This window comes from Harmonia axyridis, chromosome 4 (assembly GCF_914767665.1).
Source record: "Harmonia axyridis chromosome 4, icHarAxyr1.1, whole genome shotgun sequence".
NCBI classification, from domain to species: Eukaryota; Metazoa; Arthropoda; class Insecta; order Coleoptera; family Coccinellidae; genus Harmonia; species Harmonia axyridis.
The window spans coordinates 25,940,523-25,964,558 of record NC_059504.1 but is presented as its reverse complement, the minus strand read 5'-3'; the positions used below and the strand labels follow the sequence as shown (position 1 = coordinate 25,964,558).

Below are 24,036 nucleotides of genomic sequence, written 5' to 3'. Positions count from 1 at the left end.
TATTATAAATCCTTGTTGTATTTCAGAATTGTACACATGACTGAGTTAATATTGTGATTGAATGTTCAATACTGCTTATATCTTCGAAATTTGCAGAAGTAATGAATCAACATTTTTGTTTAGATTTGAAAAATTCAACACCTCATTTAGTTTATTTCATTTCCTTTAGTTTAGCCATCTCTTTCAACACTTTAGTTTTAAGATGCTCCTTGTAGTCTAGAATATCACCCTTCCATTTAGTTACAGTTCCTTTTTCACATACCCAAATTTCCTCAGCAACCTGAAATGGAATAGACCAGTAAGAATAGAACATATTTATCATAGAATTAAGATTACTTGGTCAATTATTTCTGGAAATAAGAAAGAACTCATTTGAGCAGAATCTTGAATATTCTTCAAACTACTGAATCATGTTATCCAAAAGTGTAATAAATATAATTCAAAAAATATATTTTATATTCTCATTTTGTCAAGCATCAGTGAGACCTCTCAGAGCTCATACTTTAAAAGATTTGTTTTGTATGACATATTCAGCCAAAAATGTTATACAAATCAATTTTAAAAGTATTAAATCATGATATATTCAATATGAAGTTGGAGTAATTTATATAGAACAATGTTTGATAGAATAAGTTTAACAATGTTTGATAGAATAAGTTTAACAATGAATGAAATATTGACTTACTTGGCTAATTAATCTGAAATCGTGACTAACTAAAACAAGACCACCCTCAAAGTCATTAACTGCCTCAGCTAGAGCGTCAATTGTCTCCATATCCAAGTGATTTGTCGGTTCATCGAGAAGTAAGAGATGAGGTGCCTGCCACGCTAACCAAGCAAATACAACCCTACATCTTTGACCATCTGATAGTTGACGAATTGGACAGACCTGAAAATTTGGAAATAAATTTGATCAAGGGCAATGCAGCCTGAAATAATTGATTAATAATTATTACAAATTTTTCTAAATTATTGTTTAAGTTTGTTCTCATTTTTCGAACATCTGTTCATTTGTTAATAATCTATGAATGACAAACCATTCATATTGAGATTACATGTTGAACAAAATTATCTAATAATTTCTTTAATTCATCATTCAACCAGGGGATAGTAGTGTTATCAGGTATCAAGTACTCATTTTTATACGCGCATTAGTTGAAACCGTGGCATACCCTGCCCATTTCATGCTCCTAGATACTTATTTATTTATTTATATCAATACTGCAGGTAAATCCAAATTAAGAATTGAGTTCATTTCCTTCTAAGGGCGAACATGGCAGCCCGCAAATATAAATGCTTGTTAAATAAATGATACAATAAATGCTGCATGTGCATCGCTTCCCCAATTCAACATCTCATGTTTTTTCAGATAGTAATGTTGTCAAATAGAAACTAAATCAACATCAAGCTTAGTTCTCGAGACCCGAAAGTAGAAATCAAATCGAATACTGGAAATGATTTCGAGGCCGTATCCCTACTTCTCAGGTAACATTCGAGAATACATCTAAATGGTCTCAAGAACAGGTCTTCGATTCCATTCATCACTAGCATAGTACATAATGTTTCAAAATTGTTTCTCTAATTTGTGGCTAATCCGTTCATTATGCCACATCTAGTGGAACAAAATCGTGCGAGAATATCGCAGATTTCATGGTTATACTTCATTATTATATGTTGGTACTCGGAACTCTCCTGCCATAGATTTATCTGTTATCTGTCAAATTTGCGATACAGGAGACTGCTGCTAACCCACATTCTTCAAATAAATTCCAAAGGAATTTCTGAAAACTTCCTCCAAGAGACTTTGGATATGCTATACATAAAACTTCAACTCAGTAATTTCAATAAAAATGAAGTGAATTAGAGAAAATAACGTTTAATACTCGTATAGAAGGCTCATTTTAACACTATTCCTTTCAAAAACTCGCCACGTAGTGGCGAGTTTTTGAATTTTGAATTCGTGGAAGATTATCAATGCCTTCTGCACTTGTATTATAAATAAGTATTCCTTCTTTCATTAAGATTTTTTGTTAATTTTCTTCACAAATATTTTCCTCTTATCTTATTGCAGTAAAGGTGTTCAAGTTAAGGTTACAAATTTATTTGTTGTAAAATTCATCAGTTTTGCTTAATTTGATTGAAAATGGTTGTTAAGCTGCTTTCGCATAACGAATCTAAAGCAAATTTTGTCAATCGACAGGAGTTGAGTCAAGGCAGTACTCAGGTAGGATCAGAGGAATTAGAAAAACCCCTATTTCACTTTATACTTGACACACAGACAACAGATGCATGTTCAAATGTAAAGTAGGTTACTAAGTAGATAATGGTTTCTCTACAATTGTTTTATGTAAAGAATTATCCTCGCATAGTTAGATGGCAATAATAACACTTTTGACCACATACCTCTCAGGGCATTCACACATTCATTCAGGACTACTACGGGTCTCAGATGGCATGTGTAGCATATTCACACAGCAAAATCACCTACCACTGTCAACATGGTTAATCTTGCAGTGGAGTTTCAAGGGGAACCATATTCTCACTGTTTATGCTCTATATATTTGTAAGTGCTTGTTTTCATGTTTAAAAATTTGTATGCAAAACTATGGTAATCGAAAATTCTGATACGTAGACTCCCGATAACGGGGAAACACCCTTCTTATGCGGGTAATAGACTGTTTAATGAACTTCCCTACAACCTAAAAAGGTGCACAAGCATAAAAGTGTTCAAGAGAAAAATTAAGAAATTTTTTATTGATTTAGAGTAAGGGTCAGTTCAGATGGTCGCGCGTAAACCCGCGATCCACAAACCGCGCGACTAAAGATACAGAGGAGTCATATACAAATGTTCATATGATCGCGCGTTCACGCGCGATCATCTGAACTTAGCCTAAAATTCCATAGAGGACTATGTGCGCGGATAGTACATGTTGTATATATTTTGGATTGTAAGGTTGATTTCTCTTTTCATTGTTTTTTTATATGACGTTCCATCTATGGTGGGTTTCATAAAACTTTTATTGTGATGTTTTGCTCGATCCATAGAGTAATAAACATAGAGAGAGTATACACAATTTTCACATGTTCCCAACATGGTTAGATTACATTGTCAGATTGTGATATATTTTCAAATCTACAATTTTACTATATCGTTATCCATGTACATATGTATAAGTGCTTTCCAGTCAGGTGCGTGTCATCCCGGGGATTGGCGCACTAGCACGTTGAGCCCTTGCTATGAGTGGAACATATCAAAACCAAACTGTCAAATTAAACGTAAACAAACCAGCGTTCTACAGCTGTCTCGTTCTTTATGCAAAGTAACGGTCGAATACGATATAAGTTTATTACTCTGAGATTTGATTAAATAATTCAATTTCAGTTTATATTTGACACTTCCATAGTATTTAAAACTACAATCAACGAGTTGATAGGTCAATCAAAGTTTTATGAGACCCGTTGTTAATATTACCAAATTAACATCTGTACGACATTGAAACATTCTTGAAATATAACTACTTATTATTATTTTGTCATATAGGAGGTAATAATAAATCATTGTTTGGCCTCAAAGTCATTTGCTTTTCTGTTGAATTTTTATCATTTTTCATTTGTCTTGTGAGATTTGTTTCTTCCCCAATTAAATTGACTGACACTTGAAAATAAACTTCAGATTTCTAAAATTGAGAGAATTCAAAACCAAAATGAATCAAATGAAGCCGAGATAAGGTTGTTGTCTGACAGGTATGCATTGACACAACTAGTAGTATCATACAATTTAACGAAACATGAAAAAAGCACACACCAAATGTTTCGGATCGAATCTTCATATTTTGTGATGCAGTTTCTCCAATTGCGATATGAACAATTAATAATAAAACACTCTACAGAAGTCTTACCTGTTGTCGGCCAGTAAGACCATATCTACCAATAATTTTTCTCATTTCTTCTTTCTCTGTCACTTGAGGAAATGATTTCATCATGTATTCAAGGGGTGATAGATCCAAATCTAATAATTCGTGTAGATGTTGGTGGTACCTGGCGATTCTAAGATGAGAATTCTTCCTAATCATTCCTTCTGTTGGAACAAGCTAAAAAAAAAGAGAATTCATCAAATATTCTGTCACTGTCACCTTCAACAGGATACTTCCTCTGGTAAATGATCTTAATTAACAAGAAAAGACATAATTAGAAAAGTACTATTCATCATGTAGAAGGTATTAGGTTAGTACGTAAAAAGCTTATATATCTGAACTGTTAAAATGAGTTACGAATTCTCTTCTTTTGTCAATTATAATATTAACGTAATTCTTCAACCAGATTTTCATTTTAAAATTGTAAATATACAAAAGTATGGTAAGCGTTCATCTGACAATCAGACATAGTGTTTCATGATGAACTCGAAATAAGTTCGAAACTGCGCGGTCACACAATGTAATTCCCAAATTGTTAATGTCATATTTTTGGCAGCAAAAACTCAAAAAGTATAAATTTTAGTTTCATCATGATCAACTTCCAATTAATAACAGCTGAAACAGTTCAATTTTCAATTACTTTAGTATCATACTCTTTGTTCCGATTACTAATAAATTTATTCATGTTTTTTATTATTATAATTCAGTAGCTTTATAAACAATTACCTATACACATTTACAAATATACCGGATGTTAAAAAATATAGTTTCAAAATTTGAGAAGCTAATTCTTGATCTCAATATAAGTAAAAAGTTTCATATAATCATGGGTTCGCAAATGGGGTTGTATTCGAGATTGAGCGATTCTCGATTTTTAAAATATTAACGACTAGCGCAACCGAATACGATAAATATCTTCTGTAATTCATCGTATTTGAATGCGCTAATGGTTAATATTTTGAAGACCGAAAATCGCTCATATCTCCAAAACTGCCCGTTTGCGGACCCATGTTTGTATGAAACCTTATTACTTTTTTAGAGGTCTAGAATTATTAGCTCTAAAAATATTGAAACGTTGTTTTTTTAACACTCGGTATACGTCACTCTCTAATTATCGGGCAGCTTTCTGATATTCTCAAACATGTTTCACTTAATAAAATATTCCTTACATTTCATGTTGAAAATTTGAAGTTGGATATTTTTTTCCAAAAAATGACAACAGTTATTCATATGGTTTTTTGTATATACCTATACTGTTATTATAATGAAGAATATTTTGCTGCGAAGAAACTGATGGATCCGATTTATTTGTGAGCGTGTTAGAAACGTAACATGATGTAGTAGGAATCATTATTTAAAAAAAAAGGATATTTCTACTAGGGATAGATTTTTGTAAATATTTTTCTGATAGAGCCTAATAGCTCTTTTGTACGGTGTTTTAGGATTATCTCAATTTAAAAATATAGAATATTTAATAAAATTGTACACCAGACGTTTCGCTTACTAGCAGTGCTGCCACATGCTCTCGGTTAGAATTCTGTAGTAATCGTAAATTTCCGTAGATTCAGAACCGGCTTCATAATTTTTTTTTGTGCACAGGAGAAAAAGTTTTTTTATTATGATTAGGGTATAAATATATGTATATTTCATGAATAATATAATAATAACAATTTCCTATATAATCGATCATTATTATCCGCGCAGATAAGATCATGAATTCATCAAAATATTATGAAAAAATTACGGAACTTCTGGTACCATCCAAATACAGGAAAGTCAACCCTACTTCATCCAAGCTTCGACAAACAAATACAATGCCCTTTTCAATTGATGACAATTTCGAAAAGAGGTAATTACTCCCAGTACCCCCCATTTCAACGCCCTTGTTCACGTATCTACGATCCTACCAAGATTTATAAAGACAGCGTTCCCCTATAATGAGTACCATAGACTCGCCAATACAGGACCTGGCTAGAGTTATCATGACAAGACATCAATGCTGAACTAACTTGTGAGAAATTCGGAAAGCTTCATCAAGAATTCCGCGCACTTCATGGAAAAACTAAAACATATAAAACCAAAGCCAAATGACTTTCGATATTTTGGGATTTCCACACTAGTATATACACTTCTGCATACGCCCAGATATTTATTTTTTCCTTTCATTCACTGTACTCTTCAAGAAAATTATATAATCAGTCGATAAATTTGCAGTGTGACACACTATAATATCAAGTGTAAAATATTGGACCTAAATCCTAATCCTATTTTTTGAATTCATTTGTATTGAAGCTCTACTATAAAGATCTTGCTATACATTCGCGATATAGAACAATGGTTTGATAAGAATTGTAATGTTTCTGAAAGAATAATATACTGGATGTAATTTGCAAGCAATCTACACAATGAGAAAATTGCTCAATAACATTTGATAATGATTCAATTCAAAATGCTATATAAATTTAAAAATTGCTTTCAAAGCCATATTCATTTGGTTTTTATATTTCACTAACAGTGTTATTTTTAACTTAAGGTGAAATGAATATGCAGAAGCTGTGTCAAAATCTAATAGTGAAAAAGTTCAATAATTCCGACGTGTTAGTGAACGAATTCAGGGTAAAAGAAATTCAATATCCTTATGGCAGTATTCATATCCGTTACAAAAGAAATGGAATAGAAGAAACTTGCTCATTTCTCAAAAAATCTACAAAAATATTTAAGGAGAAAATGAATCAACTGGAACAATTCAAAGTATCTCATTTGAAAGAAAATATACTTCAGGTTATACTGAAGGAATTGGAGGGAATTTATAATGTAAACTTCACACCAGAAATATATTTTGCAAGTCGGGAGCTAATTGTTTTTGATCAAGAACCAACGTTATTACTAAGTTTGGATTATAGCGAGAATCAATTCAAAATTGGATTGTCCACTTTGGCGAAATTTCACGCAACAAGTGTGGCATACACTTCTTCAAGAGTTAGAAATCATAACATAGATAATATTGACATATTACAAGAAAATCCGTTGGATGAGAAAAATATCACAGAAATCTACTCCTTAATTTCAAAATACATCACTGGTTTGACAGAAATCTATCCTGAGACTTTCATAGATGATATTAGTTTACAAGATATTGAAGAAAAATTTAAGGTCATATCAAGGAAACTCAACAAGCTCCAGGAATGTAAGAAAACTTTAATAAATGGAAATTACCGCTATCAAAACCTGATTTTCAATGCAATTAATACAGAATGCAAAATTGGAGATTTTTCATATGCAGCCTATCAATCCCCACTCTTTGATGTGTTTGAGTACATTTCCTCATTCTCAACAAAATCAAATTGGAGAAGTATTACAGAAAGAACAAGAATTTTATATTACGAACTTCTACAAAATGAAATGAAAAAATTGGATGTTGATATAAGCGAAGCTTTTCCAAAAAAGGAATACGAAGAAACTTTCGAACTCTTGTCACCAATTATGAAGATAATACATTACTTGAAACCTATTCATGAAAAATTCAAATATTATGATCTAATTACGGACAATAATATTTCTGATTTATGTTCTTCTTACATCGAGTTATCAGAGATTTTAAATGTTCTCAATTTGAAATATAACAGAACAATTCACTCAATAATTTCATTTGAAGATTGTTATATGGTTTTTAAAAAAATCAAAAATAATGCATTCAAATTATGTTCTTACGAAACCAAACCTCAACAAAGTAAAAATGGATTTCTGGGAGAACATCATGATATGACCATAGAAATGGGAAAACAGGGAGAAAAACATATAAAGAATTTTTTCCTCAAAGCGGTGCCTCAGTGTGAAGCACTTCAGGAATTTGAAAAAAGTGTTGGTTCATTTTTTAAGGAAACAATGTTTTACTCCAGATATATTCCGTTACTGAGAGAATACGGAATTAATATATTGGACAAAGTGGTACCGGAATGTTATTTTGCCGATAAATACAAATATATTATCTTAGATGATTTGAAGTCTTATGGGTATACAACGCTATCTCCGCGATCAGAAATAAAAAATGAAGTTGTTTTATTGACAATAAAAATATTGGCAGCATTTAATGCCAGCTGCATAATACTTGAAGAATCAATTGAAAAGAAAACTGGTTATAAATATAGACTTCCAGATGAATTTGGGCAAGAATTGAATGAGGCATTTTATTCCTTAGAACCAGTCATTGAGACCCATAGAAACTCAGGAAAAGGAGGAATGACAGCTCTCACAGAATTAATATACTTTGATAATGGAAGAGACTATCTTCCATTCAAAAGTTTAGCTGAAGAGGCGTGTAACGAACAAGTATATTTTGCACAACCTTCAAAAAAATGGAGAAACACCTTATGTCATGGAGATTTTTGGACTAAAAATTTTATGATAAAATTAGAAGAAAACCAGGTGGAAAACGTAATGATGATTGATTTTCAAACATACCGTTATGCACCTCCAGCACAAGATCTTATGGCCTTTATCTACCTGAACACCAGTAAGAAATTACGAGATAGATTTATGAATGATTGGTTGGATTCTTATTATGAAATCTTCGCAGAAAATCTTCATAATTACTCCATAAATATAAATAATATTCTGCCAAGAAAAGATTTCGATGAAAGCTGCCAATTTTACAAGCAGTTTGCCATTACTCAATCCATAACGCATTTTCAAATCATTCTTGTTCCCCCGGAAATCATAGATCCTTTATTGCAAGATGAAATGAGAGCCAGAGAAATTTTTCTAGGAAGCAGATATAATCTGGTTAAAATGGTATGGCAAATAGACGAAATTTACCGCCAAAAGATTACCGAATCTGTAGAAGAACTTGAAAGCTGTTTAATCACAAAAATTGAGAAGTAGGAATGATTCAATATATTATTAAACCAAAGATTAAATAATTGTAAGAAAAAATGTTTTTAGTGATAATTTTTCACCTTAATCACTCTCTTCAAGAGAGATGCATCAATGAATGTAATATTTGGAATGCCTAGTTTAGTCTGGTATTTTTCGAGTAATAATAAATTCTATTTCATTCTATTTCTTATTGAGAAGCCACCAATTTTCAATATATTGTCCCGATTATAAAACTAATTTGTGTTCAATATAACCTCGAAATAAAAAATTTCTATCCTACAGAATTTGGCGTACTATGTTTCTTCATTTTCATGTTAATATTATTGTAATCTGTGGTCTACATTTCGCACTGTTTTCTCCGCCTATCTAGAAGGTGTGAAAGGTTGAGCACCGGCGTATCTGGTGAACATTTACCGAACGCAGAAGAATGTGGCATATACCGAACGCAGTAAATGTATAAACTAAATACAATATAGGAAAGTAAATAAAATAAAAGAAAACTATATAATAGGGTTCAGACATAGAGTAATAAACATAGATGGAGGGAGTATACGCAATTTTTACATGGCCCCAACATGGTTAGATTACTTTGTCGGATTGTGATATATTTTCAAATCCACAATTTTACTATATCGTCATTAATGAATATTATATTGAATGAAATAGATTTGAGTGATACTCGATTAAATATGCAAATTTGAATATATGGAATCCAATTTTTTTCCGAAATGTCAAATTTTTAGTGACCATAATATTTTCTGTATATTCCTGCTGTAATCCAAGGTTTGGCATCTATTGCGCGCCTACTGTCATCGGTTGGTTCACGTCGTTTGGCGAGATTGAAGTATGTTTTCTGAATTGTGTGCATAGACGTAGAATGAAATAAGGAATTGAGTGGAATATACTGCTCCACAAAAGTTGGGGAAGTTCAAAAATTTTGTGACCGTTTCAAAAGTTGCCGATTCTTTTCCACCAAATGTCCATTTACGAGAAATAAAATGTTTACTTTCTTACATCTGAATGGTTTTTTACTACTTGTTTGATAACATTCTCAGTTTCAGGCAGGTTATTCTCGTTTGCATTCCTAACAATTTTGGACCAGTTGTTGTTTTACGTTGCTACAATTAATTTAGATTCAAAATGTGAAAATTCATTTTGCAATAATGCCTTGACGTAAACTTAGTGCGGATGAAGCGAATAGGGCTAATCAGAAAGATGTGGCGAATTTCTTGCAAATTAGTGAAAGCGTATTTTCCCGACAAGATCAGTTTCTGACTGTGTCTAAACGAAGCGAGCCTTTGAGTACTTGTCGAATCATGCTTCTGGTGTTTTAGTTTCGATTGAAACAGCTTGTCGAAGACAATCTACATTCAGGACGATTTTGGAAAGGATTCCATTAACTCAAAATCATATGCGACTGCGTTTGAAATGGGCCAATGAGCATGTGAATTCGAACAATCAATGGAGATCTTCATTGTCCACAGATGGAGTCGAGATATGGACGGTTTTTGTATAATTGGCGTGTTCGAGTATGAACCCATCTTGTTGCCTAGAAATCGCATATCGGTTCAGAAAATTCATCTAGAGGTAGTACAGTTACTGTTAGGGGAGACATTTGTTTGAATGAACATACAGAATTGTTGGTGCTTCTTGAATGTGCAAATTTACATATTTAATAGAGTTAATGTCAACATTATTCCATTGTTTCATGCTGCTATTAGGCCAAATTTCTTGTTTTTGGACGATAAGGCGTCACCCCATAGTGCGAGAATTGTCGATGAAGCGCTGAAAATCTACGATAATACGCATTTGGCCTTGCCCTCTCGTTCGCCAAACCTCAATTCCATTGAACACGCTTGGGATAAGCTAAAAAGAGCTTTAGATTCTCACCAATCGCCCCTCATACACATCGAGAACTCAGACGGCTTTTACTACAACTCTGGAGAGAAATTGATCAAGGCTGCTTCAACAATCTAAAGTATGCAAACGGGTTGTTAATCTGTGTTGATATTCGAGGAGGCCATACTCATTACTGAACTTTATTTTTGAAATGAACTGATTTTGTGCTACAAATACTAAAAAATGAATTTTCAACTGGAACTGTGAAACTCGTAAAGGAATGGACGAAAAAATAATTTAGATATGTGAGTAAACATTTAGATCTATCATATTTAAAAGATTGCTGAAAAAAAAACTGAAACTTTTGAAACAGTCTCAAAAGCTCTGAACTTCCTTAACTTTTGTGTAGCAGTATATGTCTATGGATTCGAGTGAAATATCGCGTCACTGATATGCTTTCATTTCCGCGACCCTTATGTCAAATTTGATAGTTCATGTTGGGGACAAAATTTGCTTACTGAAAATGACATATGCTCCCTCTATCTATGTTCATTACTTTGGGGGTTCAGATCAATCTGCCGTGGCTATTCTTTAATATATTCACAAATGGTGCGGCCACCACGTTGGCTTATTGTATATACAGTCTGTCCCAACCAAAATTTTGTCCCCCCTCAGAACTCGGAAACGAAGAATTTTCGAAGATTTAAATAAAAGTCAACTTCTATTTTGAAGGGGACGAATGACCATCATGAGTTTGTTCCGAAAAAAAAAAAAAAAAACACCCCCATGAGGGAAGAGATGTCGAGTGTTGGTTAGTTTGAAAGTTATAAGGCGCGTTCAGCGACTCAGCAGTTATGGAACAGTTGTCAATATTCTATAAATTTTCTGCTGAACGCATTCTATCAGTTTCCGCTACGGAGCGATCGCCATCTTCGGTAGCGAATTTATCCTATGCTTCTTTTTGGTAACATGTTGAGTAAAGGACATTAGTGACGGGGATTTTAGGACGAATTTTAAATTCCAAAGATAGCAATAATGAAAACTGTAACATATACGTTTATTAACATTCTGAAATGTTACTCCGAATGAATTTCCCATATATTAAAGAATAAAATAGTAATAATACCGAAAGCAAACTTAGAAATTAAAATCGATATAATAACAAGTCTCTCATCATAACATAACCTTCAAAAAGGACCCACAGAACATATGCTGTCAAGAAATGGAGCAAACTGTCCAACCAAGAATACTAACGTTACCAAAGTGATACATATCAGTAGCGGAGCTATTTACGCATCGATCTTTCTGCTGAAAGCGTCCATTTATGTTCTGTGCAAAACCCAGTTAAATTCAAAATAGGTTCACTATTTACGAAATAATGTAATATTGAACTTACCCTCAGAAGGTGATGTTGAACAGACAGTTGAATCGCCCAAACTCAAGAAAATACTTTTGAGAATCCAAAAATAATTTTCAAGTTATATATTAGGAAGAAAGAATTCCTATGACGACATTGTTCCCCAAAAAACACCTGAGGGTGGCAAGTTTTTTTGAATAGGGAAGAGATGTTGGATATGGTTTAGTTCATACCCATAGGATGCCTAAGGAACAAAAAAGATTTTTAACTGAATTAAAAAAAAAATTAGGGGTTGTTGCCACCCTCAGGTGTTTTTTCGGAATAATGTTATAGAAATTCTTTCTCCTTAATACAGAACTTGAAAATTATTTTTGGATTCTTCAAAAATCTTAGGTTCTTGAGTTTGGGCAGTTCAACTGTCTGTTCAACATTAACTTCTGACAGTTAGTTCAATATTATATTATTTCGTGAATAGTGACCATTTTAACTGGATTAACTGGGAACATAAATAACTTTCAAACTAACCAACACTTAACTTATAATCCTTATTCAAAAAATGTTTGGGGTTGATGCCACCTGATGGTTGATGGTTTGTTCAGAACAATCACATGATGGAAATTCGCCCCCTCAAAACTTTTTTTAAATCTTTGAAAATTCTTTGTTTCTGAGCTTTGGGATCAAATTTTTGTTGGGACACCCTGTATACAGTCCAAAATTTTTTTTATGTTACCTCTTCTTCACATTATCTTGTAAAAGTTTACGAGAATAAATATTTACTTCTACTTCTACTATTTCTGGTGGGTTTTATTCCTAATACATTTGTTCAAGCAGCGGTCCAGAATGGACAAGACACACTTATTAGTTCAATATTTTCGACGGATTCAACTGGCTATGCGTCGTTCGATTCCGCGCTCACCGCCTGCTCGAACAGACCTAATATAAAGAAAGAAAACCACGAGACTTCTTTAGCATCAAAGAGGAAAAAAGAGTGATAATAACTAAATACTCACATCTCCATACAGTAGTTTCAATAGTGTACTTTTACCAGCACCATTGGGGCCTACAAGAGCTAATCTTGTGTCTAAATCTATTCCAAATTCTAAATTTTTGTATATCCACGGTGTCTGTTCGTTATAACGAAAACTGACATTTTGTACCATGATAACTGGAGGTGGAATCGTTCCACAACTTGGGAAATAAAATGTTACAGTTTTTTCGTCTGTTACTTTTTCAGTGAGACCTCCAGCAACCATTTTAGCTAATGTTTTTTCTTTAGACTGGGCTTGACGAGCAAGTTTAGCAGAACCGTGACCAAATCTAGCAATATAGTTCTTCATATGATTGATTTGATCCTGTTCCCAATTGTATTGTTTCATTTGATTTTCTAAAAGTTCCATTCGGGTTTTGACGAAAGCATCATAATTACCTGAAAAAGAATTTTGTTAAAAAATCAATTATGTTTAAGAGAAAATAGCAACACGTATATCAGTGTTAGTAAATGTGTATTGAATAATAATTAACTTCAACTTCAATGGATAGATAATTGATGTCAAATAAAGGTTATTCCGATCGTTACGTATTTATCAAACATGTATTATATTCCTTACACACCGACTGCTTGAAGCTGCGACCGCACGGTAAAATAGAAGCGGTCGTTTGTACGGCAGCGAATGAATGATCATAGTTCACCGTGCGGTCGCGGCTTCAAGCAGTCGGTCTCAACTGCTTGAAGCAGTCCGTGTGTACGGCCGCCCTTAACGTTTTCCGTTTTGGAAGCTTGATAACAGAACCTGATAGGAGATGGCGATCTTCATCTGTACCGATAAGTATTTGATCATGAATCCTTCAACCTGATAGGTGCAAGATGGCGAGATTTGAAAAATATCAACAGGGGATGTAACTTTGTAATATTCCTAGGTCTTATCTATTTGCTCTAAACATGGCTTTAATCAAGTGATGCGCGGAAAGTCCCTCTGCTCTTTCAGGACAGATATCATGACAGACTTATGAACTAGAATTGAGAAGAATACTAGCTTCTCAAATCTGAACTAAAGGACGAATACTTTGTACTTTATAGTTTATGTACTTTGTAGTTTATGAATTTATCTATAAAAGTTTTTACCTTTGTCTACACCAATTGACTTACAATCCTCAGTCCATGCAATCTATACTGTTGAATCATTTTGTGGATGTGTTATCTTTGTGTATTTTGGATTCGAAATTTGAGTTAGGACAAAACACCTATATTCCGTGTACATTTTACATTTATTCTTGATCATTTTTACAATGATTGGTGGTAGGTCATGTAGAAATAGTAGATGATTTGCTGTAGGTGTGCGATTGAATACACATTCGGAGAGTTTATTATTGAATATTATGATGTGATCTCCATCCAGCTTTGTTTGCTGGTGAGAGTGTATGAAGTTCCTCATTCCCTTTTTTGATTTTACATTTATTAAATTTGATTTTTTTCTGATTCAATTGTAAATTCAATAATTTTTGTTTCGTAGTATATGGGGATTTAAGGCTTTTTTATTCAATTTTTGAATTCCAGACATTTTCCAACGTCAACAGAAAATAATAGTATGGTTAAATTTTCTTATCAAGTTCAAAGGTTTCTCATTGGAAATAATTTTTAATAATAAATTGAAAATATCAAAGAAGTTGTCGCGTATACATAGATTGTGGAATAAGTGCACATAGTTTTAGCAATATCAATATGGAAAGGGTTATTCACCTACCTGTATAGTATTTCAATCGTTTCTTGTTAATATGTATTATATTCGTACAAACACCATTCAAAAAATCTTGAGAATGGGAAATTAGCACTAAAATTCTCTTATAATTTTTCAACTCTTCTTCAAGCCACACACAAGCGTCAAGATCCAAGTGATTTGTAGGTTCATCAAGCAATAGGAGATGGGGCTTCACATACAATGCCCTAGCAAGAGCAATTCTCATTCGCCATCCACCACTGAAGTCTTTGGTCTTTTTGTTCTGCATCTCTTTTGTGAAACCAAGACCATGAAGTATGTTTGCAGCTCTGGCTTCAGCTGTATCTGCTGAGATGTCATCAAGTCGTTCATATACATCCATGAGTTGTTCTTGAGATTCTGAAATAAATTTTAGTTTTTGAAGAAATGACAACAAATAATCAAATCTTCTTTTGAAGAATTTTACATAATATTCCCACCATCGTCATCACAAGCTGCCAGTTGCTCTGCCAATTTTTCTAATCTAACTCTTTCTTCGTCCACCTCCATTACACATTGTAATGCTGATTTATCAGAAGCTGGCATTTCCCTAGTTAAATGAAAAATATCTATATGCTCAGGAATAGGTACTTCTCTGTTTCCCAATACAGCCAAAATGGTAGATTTACCTGAAAGAGGAAACAAATTTGAATGTATTTCTTTTATTGAGTTGAAAATGAGAATCTTTTTGATTATAAGGTTTCCAGTAATCCAGGTTACTTTCAATTTTGATGTCTTAACGTGGTTGCAAAATGATGCCTCACTATTATTGCAGTTATATATTTATCTTCATCAACACTATGCTGATTTAATAACAAATACTCAACATAACATAAAAAAGTTTCCAATACTAGAAAACGCAAAAATTGAATTGGTACAAATTTATAGGGTGAATAATGAATTTCCGATTATTTGAGAAGAGATATGCTCTTACCACTGCCATTCAATCCCAACAATCCATAACGTCTACCACAGTTCAGCTCAAGAAGTGCATCTTGTAACATTTCACTACCATGAAAAGTTATGGAAAAATTATCAATTTTGATGTCCCTAGATTTGGGATGAACAGCTGAAGAGCCGGTACAAGCTCTGGCATCTGCATTGAGTTTGGCGTCCATTTCTAACTTAAGACATAAAGCCTCTGAAAATGTAAGATGATTACAACTTATGGCAAATGCAATTATAAATTTTATTTTCACATCATTTCATTTTCTCTCTTCAGTAAATATTTCACCAAATATATCAACCAATTCTAGAAATTTAATTACTAAATAAAAGATCTATCCATACTAACCCTTTCGTTAAAAATCAACTCAACATTCAAAAGAAAAAAATATCCCCCAAATTACCATTTCATGATACAAAAAAGATTAGTGCCATGTTTTCAGAACTCAAAGATGAATTCTATTTACTCCATCAGTCTAGTGTAATTTACCAGATACCCTGCATTCACTGTGATGTTATATCGAACATACAAAATAGAACCTTAATACTTATTTTTTTTAGTTGAGTTCTTTTGGGTATGACCCGTATATCACCTTGGTTACTATGATTAGTAAGATGGTGGTCCGTATATATCAAATTCCTCAAAAAGCGATGACCATTTCCTCAAACTTTGGTTATTTATCATCAGAGCATCGTACTTTTACACTGATGAGGTTTGGTAACCACGTGTAGGCAGTTGTCATTTTAATTTTCAAATTATTGTTTATGAACATTTTCCATGACATCTAACACTCAACTACTTTATTATTTTGATTATGAAATAAATACCCTTCAGAGCCATTTATTTGTTCACAAATTAAAAGAGATTAACCACTTATAACCTTCAAAATACTATCAAAGAAAAATTTTGTTGAGCAATAACAAGTGTCAAGTGGTATGTATATAAGAAGCAGGTTCTCTGAAATGAATATTGAAAACCACTAGTAACCGCTCTGACATTCTTGGCGATATACGGACCACACCCTTTATGTATAAACTATGTGTTCGATTATTTTTTTGTCATGCGTGTATAGAATAATTATATCATGTTAAATTTTATGTTGATAGCATCATTAGAACCAGGGAAAACTCAAACAAAAACAATAACTAACAATTGCCTACATCAGATCCAACCCAGTTGATATTTTGCAAGTGAATATAAAGTAGCAATTTTAAGTGTTATGCAAAATTTCATGTTGACCGCGTCTTCAGAATCATATAAAATTGAAAGAGAATATTGGAAAAGAAATGTCCAGTATTTCGGTTATTACAGATCGGAACGGGTTGAGATTTTGTATATGATATTGAAAATTATTTCAAGCTTCATGCAAAATTTTGCGTTGATATTCTCATCACAACCATAGGAAACACAAAAAAATATCGAAAGAAATTACCCAATCATTCTGTTACAACATATACAACTTAGATGAGATTTTACAAGTAAATGTTAAATGATAATTTTAAGCTTCACACAAAATTTCGACTGCATCATCAGAATCATAGAAAATTTGAATATTCAAACAGAATATAAAAAAAAAAGGGGAAAGCACTGACGTGTAACAGTAGCACTTGAGCGCCAAGTTGCATCCTTGCTCCAATTGCATCCTTGGAGACATATATTGAGTATCCAAGGGTGCAATTGGTGAATTAATGAGAGAAAGCAAAAAACTTCTTACTTCATGTCAGTGCATTCCTCATCTTGCCTTATTTTCAAAGAAGTTCATTTATGTAAAAATATATAATCAACAAGTGACCTTCATCCCGAGAAATCGCTAAACGAAGCTAATGAGTTCATGCGTGAACAGTGTCAATCTCCAAAATCATTTTTAATATCAATCAGTTTGAACAGATTTATTTATTCCACACCTTTCCCGAAATGAAAAGAGTTCAAAATCATGCGGCACATATATGAATTGAGACTGATAAATTGGACTGGAAATTCAAATTTTGTGGAAATACTTACCCTATAGGAATTATTTACTCTATTTAAATGTTCAATCAACACTTTCTCCATTTATTTAAACTATAATAATAAAAGAAAAATTGAAATGACGGTTATATATTTTCAATTTGATTGTAAATTATAAAATTAAATTGAATTCTGTTATCCTGTACATATAACAAAGTGGTTAAGAGCTGAGAAAGTTCTTTTTTACTTTTACATATTCATTTCTTCTATAGAAGTTTTCATTCTTATTTGAAATTTTATTCAACTTATATGAAATGGAACATAATAGGTACTTGAAGAAAAATAATTTGAATTTTTGGATGGATCTTATTTCCAAAAATAACAGACATTACAATACATTCTTAATTCTGAAAAGAATAAAAAACAGCTATCGTAAGTATTTAATTACCCATTCTGATAAATTTGTAATGAGAATTATCCTAGTAAATGTGATATGAAAAGTATTTAAATATAGTGAATAAAAATGAGGTAATTCAGCTTGAATGAAATATTAAAGCTGAAATATTTTATTTTATTCACAACTTGTTGAAGAACTAGTATGTAAAAAATATTCATTGGTGGTAAGATGATCAATATTTTCTTAATATCATTATTTCTTTATCATAACTCAATTACAGGATCAATTTCCTAATATGGTAACTAAGCACCCACTTTAACCTCACTTTTACATATGGTCGAAATAGGCTCCAAGTTATTTGTTGATTCTGCACTTCTACCTATTTATGGTTTTAGTGTAAGGTAGAACCACATCAGGTGTCAAAATATTTCTCAGAGTATGATTCATTTAAGATATTTAAAATCTAGAATTGGAATAAGATGCATTGGATAATTGATCAAGCCATAAGAAGTTTGTATCAAATTCCTTACAACACAACAGATAACTTAATGAATAGAATTCGCTTAACTAAGGTACCATCAAAACTGATGAGATCTTTATAACAATAAATATAGCTTACCCTCTTGGCTTAGTTCTTTAGCTGTTCCATTTGTTTGTTTAGATGATCCATTCGTTATCGAGTTAGGTTTCTGCTCTTCAGATTTGGTTGATGTTGCCTGTTTTTTTCCACTTTGTCGAGCTTTTGCAGCATCCTTTTTGCGTTGCTGCTCACGTTTTTTTGCATCAGATGGCATTTTAATTATGATACAACTGTGCCTATAAAAAATATTTAATGTTTTTTTGTTCAATTCAACATGGCATCAGAGCTCCTACAGCGAGAATAATGTATATTTTCAAAACTAGACTATTAGGAAATTTTAAGGGAATTCCATAATGATTTATTCCTTGATAATTTAACTTTAGAAGCGGTAATACAACTAACTTCAATCATGTCGATTCAAATTAAAAATAATCATAAAAATTGAATAAGTTACCTATAATTATCTACCTTATATATTAGCCAATTATTAATTTCTAGAGCAAATTTGCAACCAACCTTATTAATTAACCCAACTGAAAGAAGATCACTACACCAGGAAATAGACAAAATGACTAATGACAATTGACAGGCAGGATGTGAGTGATGTGACAGAAACATAGATATTCGCATAGACAAAGGACAAAGCATAGACCTTATATCACATGGACAGGCCCTAACGAGACTTTCACGAAGAGTTCGCGTCAGGCTGAATATGAAAGAGAGAGATGCAGCTAGATGAGTCAATGTCAAAATCATATGACCAAAACATTGGACTTAGGTTTGGAAAATCTTGAATTTTTCTTTTATTCTGAATGAAACTCATTGTTATTTTGATCTATTGGAATTCTAGCAATGTAAACGAGGGTTAGAATTGCTTGAAATCTTTCTTATATTAATCTATTTTCGACTATCAAAAGTTTAATTTTTGTTTGAGAATTTATGGAAAAAGCTATAATAAATAATATTTTTATTATTTATATACCAAGAAAGGAAAGCATTTTTTCCTTAGGTATGTATATAGTCTTTTCTACTACTTTTAAGGTCGTCATTTTTATCAGTCAGGGAGGAAAATGGTACTTCTACTCCTGCCGGGAGGAAAACATTTTTCCATCCTTCTTTAGGGTCGAGAATGAAGTTTTCTATTAAGATAGTAGAAAAAATATATTTTTTATTATATCGCAACTTAAAATGAGAATAATTTTCATATATTTTTATCAGGTGAAAATCGTTATATTATGTTATTATTAAGTGAAGATGATCATTCTTTCAAATGTTTAGTTGGAATAATCAATTCAATATAGACTAATTCTTAAATATAACCATTTAAAGATTCAAAATGAAAGTATACTGCTTAGTAATCACCTATTTGTGTTGTTCTATTTTATTACTTTGGCTTTCGACAACCAAAATTCTAAGTACAAATATTATTGATGGTAGAATGAAAAATCATTTTTACAATTTTATCGTTTAAATACAATCAGTTATGTCTATTACATTTCATTCTTCAATTTTGTATTACTTCCAACTAGTTTCGTTCAAGTCACTTATCAATTTGATAATAGTAAAATCCTTCAAAAAATTGTTTCCAGATAACACAGGCAATTAAAAAAAAAGAGAGTTTATGAAGAATTGTATGCATTAAGTTTTTATTGCTGTTCAAAATACATTATTACAATAAATGATTTAAAAAATGGTCCGACTCTAGCCTATCAGCGCATGAGGAAGAACATATTTGCAGTCGGATTTCTCACTCTCCACTAAGGAGGATATTCACTCTTCCAATCATTTAATATCCAGGATATTGAAAAAAAATTTCAGGATTGAGCTCTTCCTCTTCTTAGTTCTAAACTCCTCCAAATCTTGAAATTTATGGATCTTCTTCTTCTTATCTCTCCAAGGATCAGTTATGATACATTCATTTTTCCTGAAAAATACATATTATTAACATATAAGTTGTTGTTCACATATGTTAAAAGTAATTTTCAACTAAATAACAATTTAAGATACCCATTTTCAGCCTTTCAGTGAATGAGCTTCTCTAAAGATGAATTTTTAAGCCACGGCACAGAATATGTTCCTCATTTAGTATGGCAATCTAAAAAACTGAAAATTTCAAACTATTTGATCTTCATATTTGGTTTTTCTTGAATTGAACTTACATTATTATTGTTTAAATCACACCTAGTATCATAAGTATTTATGGACTTGTCTGTACCAAACCAACTGTTGTGTTCTTAAGATCAATAATATCATGTCTTATTTCCATTCTATGTCTTATTGAATCATTTGGTATCATGTCCCTTTCAGATTTTCCAGCTGCTGTCCACTTCAGAGCTGTATGTTATTATGCTCCTAACTATTGAGTAAATTTTTACTTATTATTCAGATTTATGTTTTCAATCGATAATATCCTACTTAACATTGAGATTATTGGTTTTCTTTGGATGTTTCTCTCAGATATTACTTCGTCTAGTGTTCCATTCTTGGAAATCCTCATTCCCAGGTTTCTAATTTCTAGTATTTCTAATATTAGTATTCAATCTGGGGGGAAAATCTTCCATGGCAGCAGCAGAGGATTTTGATATTATAAACAGTTGTACCATCTCTGGTTGCCCCATCTCTTGCTGTTTTGTCTCTGGCTGATCCTGTTCAATTTCTTTTGCAATAATTATTTATATGAATGAATAAAATAAGGGACGGAAAATAAATAGATATTTCACATCCATAAAAAATAAAATATTAATGTACCTTCAATATTATCTTCAAGACATTTATCTCCATAATTTAATCTCTCAGGCATATAATTGGAGAAACTGAAAACTGAAGGAATAACATCTTTTTTCAGAGTTTTTGTACCATGAATATTAATAAATCATGTTGATGAAAACGGTTGCTGCATATTTTCAACAAGGAAAAAGGGTTGAAATCAATTCTTCTTCAGCTTTCATCCACTGTTCCCTTAATTTGTCATCCTTTGGAAAACTGTGAACTGATATTATTTCCTTTATGTATTAAAAGAAATAAATACTTACGAAAGAAATTTCAACTTTTGGCTTTTTTCTAATCTCGCTGTACAATTGAAGGCTGCACGAGTGTGAGGCATTTTATTTGAAAATAAGTTCTTATGGTACTTTGAATTTCGCAATAGCAGATGGATTCTAGAAAAAAATGAGCTTTCGATTAATTTTCAAGATGAAATCGGCCTTTCAATAAGTTTCATGAACTTATTGAAATCCGATAAAGATTTCACGGAATACTTACCGCTAATTCCTTTTATTAGAATGTTCAACACTTTTACAAATCGAATCAATCAGATTAACTATGTGTTCAATTCAGAATGAGAGAAAAATTAGCGATTTTCTGAATGTGAGTTCAATGTTTTGATCATATGATTTTGACGTTGACTCATCTAGCTCCATCTCTCTCTTTCATATGCGGCATGCCAGAATTTCTCTCTAAGGGCCTGTCCATTTGATATTAGGTCTATGGGACAAAGTTTATTTCTCTATGGATATTCTAATTTCATTCCTTGGCAGAAGTGTTTTCAACATATTGAAATTAAAAACTTAATGGCCACCAAAAATTTCTTATTCAATTTGTTTCAAAATGGTTTAGTCTTATCATAGTATAAGGAAAGGATAGTAAGCCAACCGCCGTTCGACGGCAAGGAAATAGTCACCAGGGGTCACTACTGTAGTTGGATTTGGAGAAGTAACTCGATAATAGATAGCGCTGAATCATGAGCTATATATGGCGCAGAAATAATACGATAATTCATTCAGTGGCGTGTTGAAAAGGGGTCGCATGACATTGCCAACAATTTTTATGTTATTATTAAGTTATCACAATTACACGCCACTGGCGTAAATGCTTATTACAGAGCAGAGAAAATATCAAAATATAGAAATCTTCTGACCACTCTATTTCAAATATTTTAGTTCTTCAAAATAACACCGATTTTTTCAGAGGGCTCCACTTTACGGAACATTTTTTGACAGTAAAATTCGAGTAAAACGTGAGTACAACTAGATGGCGCTCAACATCAACAAAATCGAAAAAAGCACTACACTACACTTTCCTTATACTATGGTCTTAGTTATGCGTCAGTCCTGAGGGACTGGCGCATAAACCCACCATTAGGTTTAGTTCTTAGTTCGTAGTTTTTAGTCCTTAGTTCTTAGGAATGGTGTATAAACCCAACATAAGAATCCAGTGGCGTTTATGCACTCTCTTGTTAGTTAGGAATGCGCACGTGTTCGAACTACTTTCTATTTGACATCTACTTGGATGTTTGACAATGATATTGATTGTGAAAAAATTAAATTGAATTTTTCCAGATACATCTAATACTTTTCATCGATAAACACGAATAATGGAACATTAAATGATAGAAACTGGTACTCGTTAATATTGAAATTCTTTGCGGCGCACGCGCACTTCTATATTTTACCTGAGCCCTTAGTACCTTAGTTCTTAGTTAAAAGTTGGTCAACTTTCTAGTGCTAGTGTTAGTTTTTAGTTCTTAACTTAAGTAAAGTGCATAAACGCCCTTATTGATTTGTTAGCGTTCAATTCTTAGTTCTTAGGTTTAGTATTAGTTCTTAGGAATGGTGCATAAACCCACCCTCTTATCGTTGCAGGTTGACGTGCCGAGAAAGGTTGTGGTGTTAGATGTGCTACAGTCTCTACAACACTATCAATCATATGACCATTAAACTTATTGGCTAGCTCTGATGGATCCCCAGATATGCCAATAGTAGGAGAGCAGATTTGATTTTTCCTTCCAGTGAGTTCTCTAACCAACTTCTACGTTGTCTTTATCTTATTATCTGAAGACTCCAAAACATTTTGTAATGCTTTTGTCTTTGCTTTTATCAGTTTCTGGTTATATTCATTTTGAACTTGCTTGTAATGCTTGTATACATTGGCATATCGTGAATCCACCGTGCTCGCGGTTAAAAGGATGTCAAGCCTATTTTTGCATCATCAGTCTTATACATATTTTTAAATTTAGAATTATAATAATTTGTGATTTTGAACAATTTAAAAGGAAAACAAGAATTGAAAACAGAAAGGAGCATCCCCATAAACAAATTCCACAGTTCATTCACATCCAGTTGATCCACCTCAAATATCTCGGACCAGTAAGCTGAAGCTGTTCTCTAAAATGGAGCATATTCATACTGAAAGTAAGCCTCTGTGCTCTATGGTCCGACACAAAAGAGGTTATGACCTCAGCTTCATATGGAGTATTATAGTGACTCATCAGTATATTATCAATATAACTTTTACATGTAGGTGTGATGCGTGTGGGGCTAATAGTTTTAATTAGTCCTAAGGAGTCAATTATTGACAACAACTGATTTCTATAATAATAATAATAATAATAATAAGCCTTTATTTCCAACAGGTATTGGTACCCAATTAC

At 32.4% G+C, this 24,036-nt stretch overlaps 2 protein-coding genes and 1 long non-coding RNA gene across 11 annotated transcripts; 1 reads left to right on the top strand and 2 right to left on the bottom strand.

Annotated features, from left to right (window-relative positions):
• LOC123677528 (ATP-binding cassette sub-family F member 2) lies at positions 1 to 19,253 on the bottom strand. Of its 3 annotated transcripts, none has more exons than XM_045614096.1 (9): positions 19,125 to 19,253; positions 18,648 to 18,844; positions 15,673 to 15,879; positions 15,179 to 15,367; positions 14,727 to 15,098; positions 12,996 to 13,411; positions 3,900 to 4,091; positions 686 to 889; positions 1 to 280 (listed from the first exon to the last, which is right to left on the bottom strand). In XM_045614096.1, the coding sequence occupies exons 2-9, from the start codon at positions 18,820 to 18,822 to the stop codon at positions 152 to 154; spliced, it is 1,884 nt and encodes a 627-aa protein (XP_045470052.1). In that variant the 5' UTR covers positions 18,823 to 18,844; positions 19,125 to 19,253; the 3' UTR covers positions 1 to 151. The 3 variants fall into 3 exon arrangements, with proteins under 3 accessions (XP_045470052.1, XP_045470053.1, XP_045470054.1); XM_045614097.1 differs by having other exon boundaries at positions 19,077 to 19,188; XM_045614098.1 differs by having other exon boundaries at positions 19,063 to 19,146.
• LOC123677525 lies at positions 6,147 to 8,965 on the top strand. The gene has a single exon (XM_045614095.1). The coding sequence runs from the start codon at positions 6,453 to 6,455 to the stop codon at positions 8,793 to 8,795; it is 2,343 nt and encodes a 780-aa protein (XP_045470051.1). The 5' UTR covers positions 6,147 to 6,452; the 3' UTR covers positions 8,796 to 8,965.
• A 1,229-nt stretch (positions 19,254 to 20,482) lies between the features above and the next one.
• LOC123678574 lies at positions 20,483 to 22,093 on the bottom strand. 7 transcript variants are annotated; one of them, XR_006747274.1, is made up of 5 exons: positions 21,870 to 22,093; positions 21,641 to 21,766; positions 20,768 to 21,597; positions 20,616 to 20,711; positions 20,483 to 20,532 (listed from the first exon to the last, which is right to left on the bottom strand). It is a non-coding gene; the product is annotated as an uncharacterized LOC123678574 (long non-coding RNA). The 7 variants fall into 7 exon arrangements; XR_006747276.1 differs by having other exon boundaries at positions 20,487 to 20,532; positions 20,616 to 20,725; XR_006747278.1 differs by having other exon boundaries at positions 20,491 to 20,532; positions 20,616 to 20,703.
• Between the last annotated feature and the right edge of the window lie 1,943 nt (positions 22,094 to 24,036).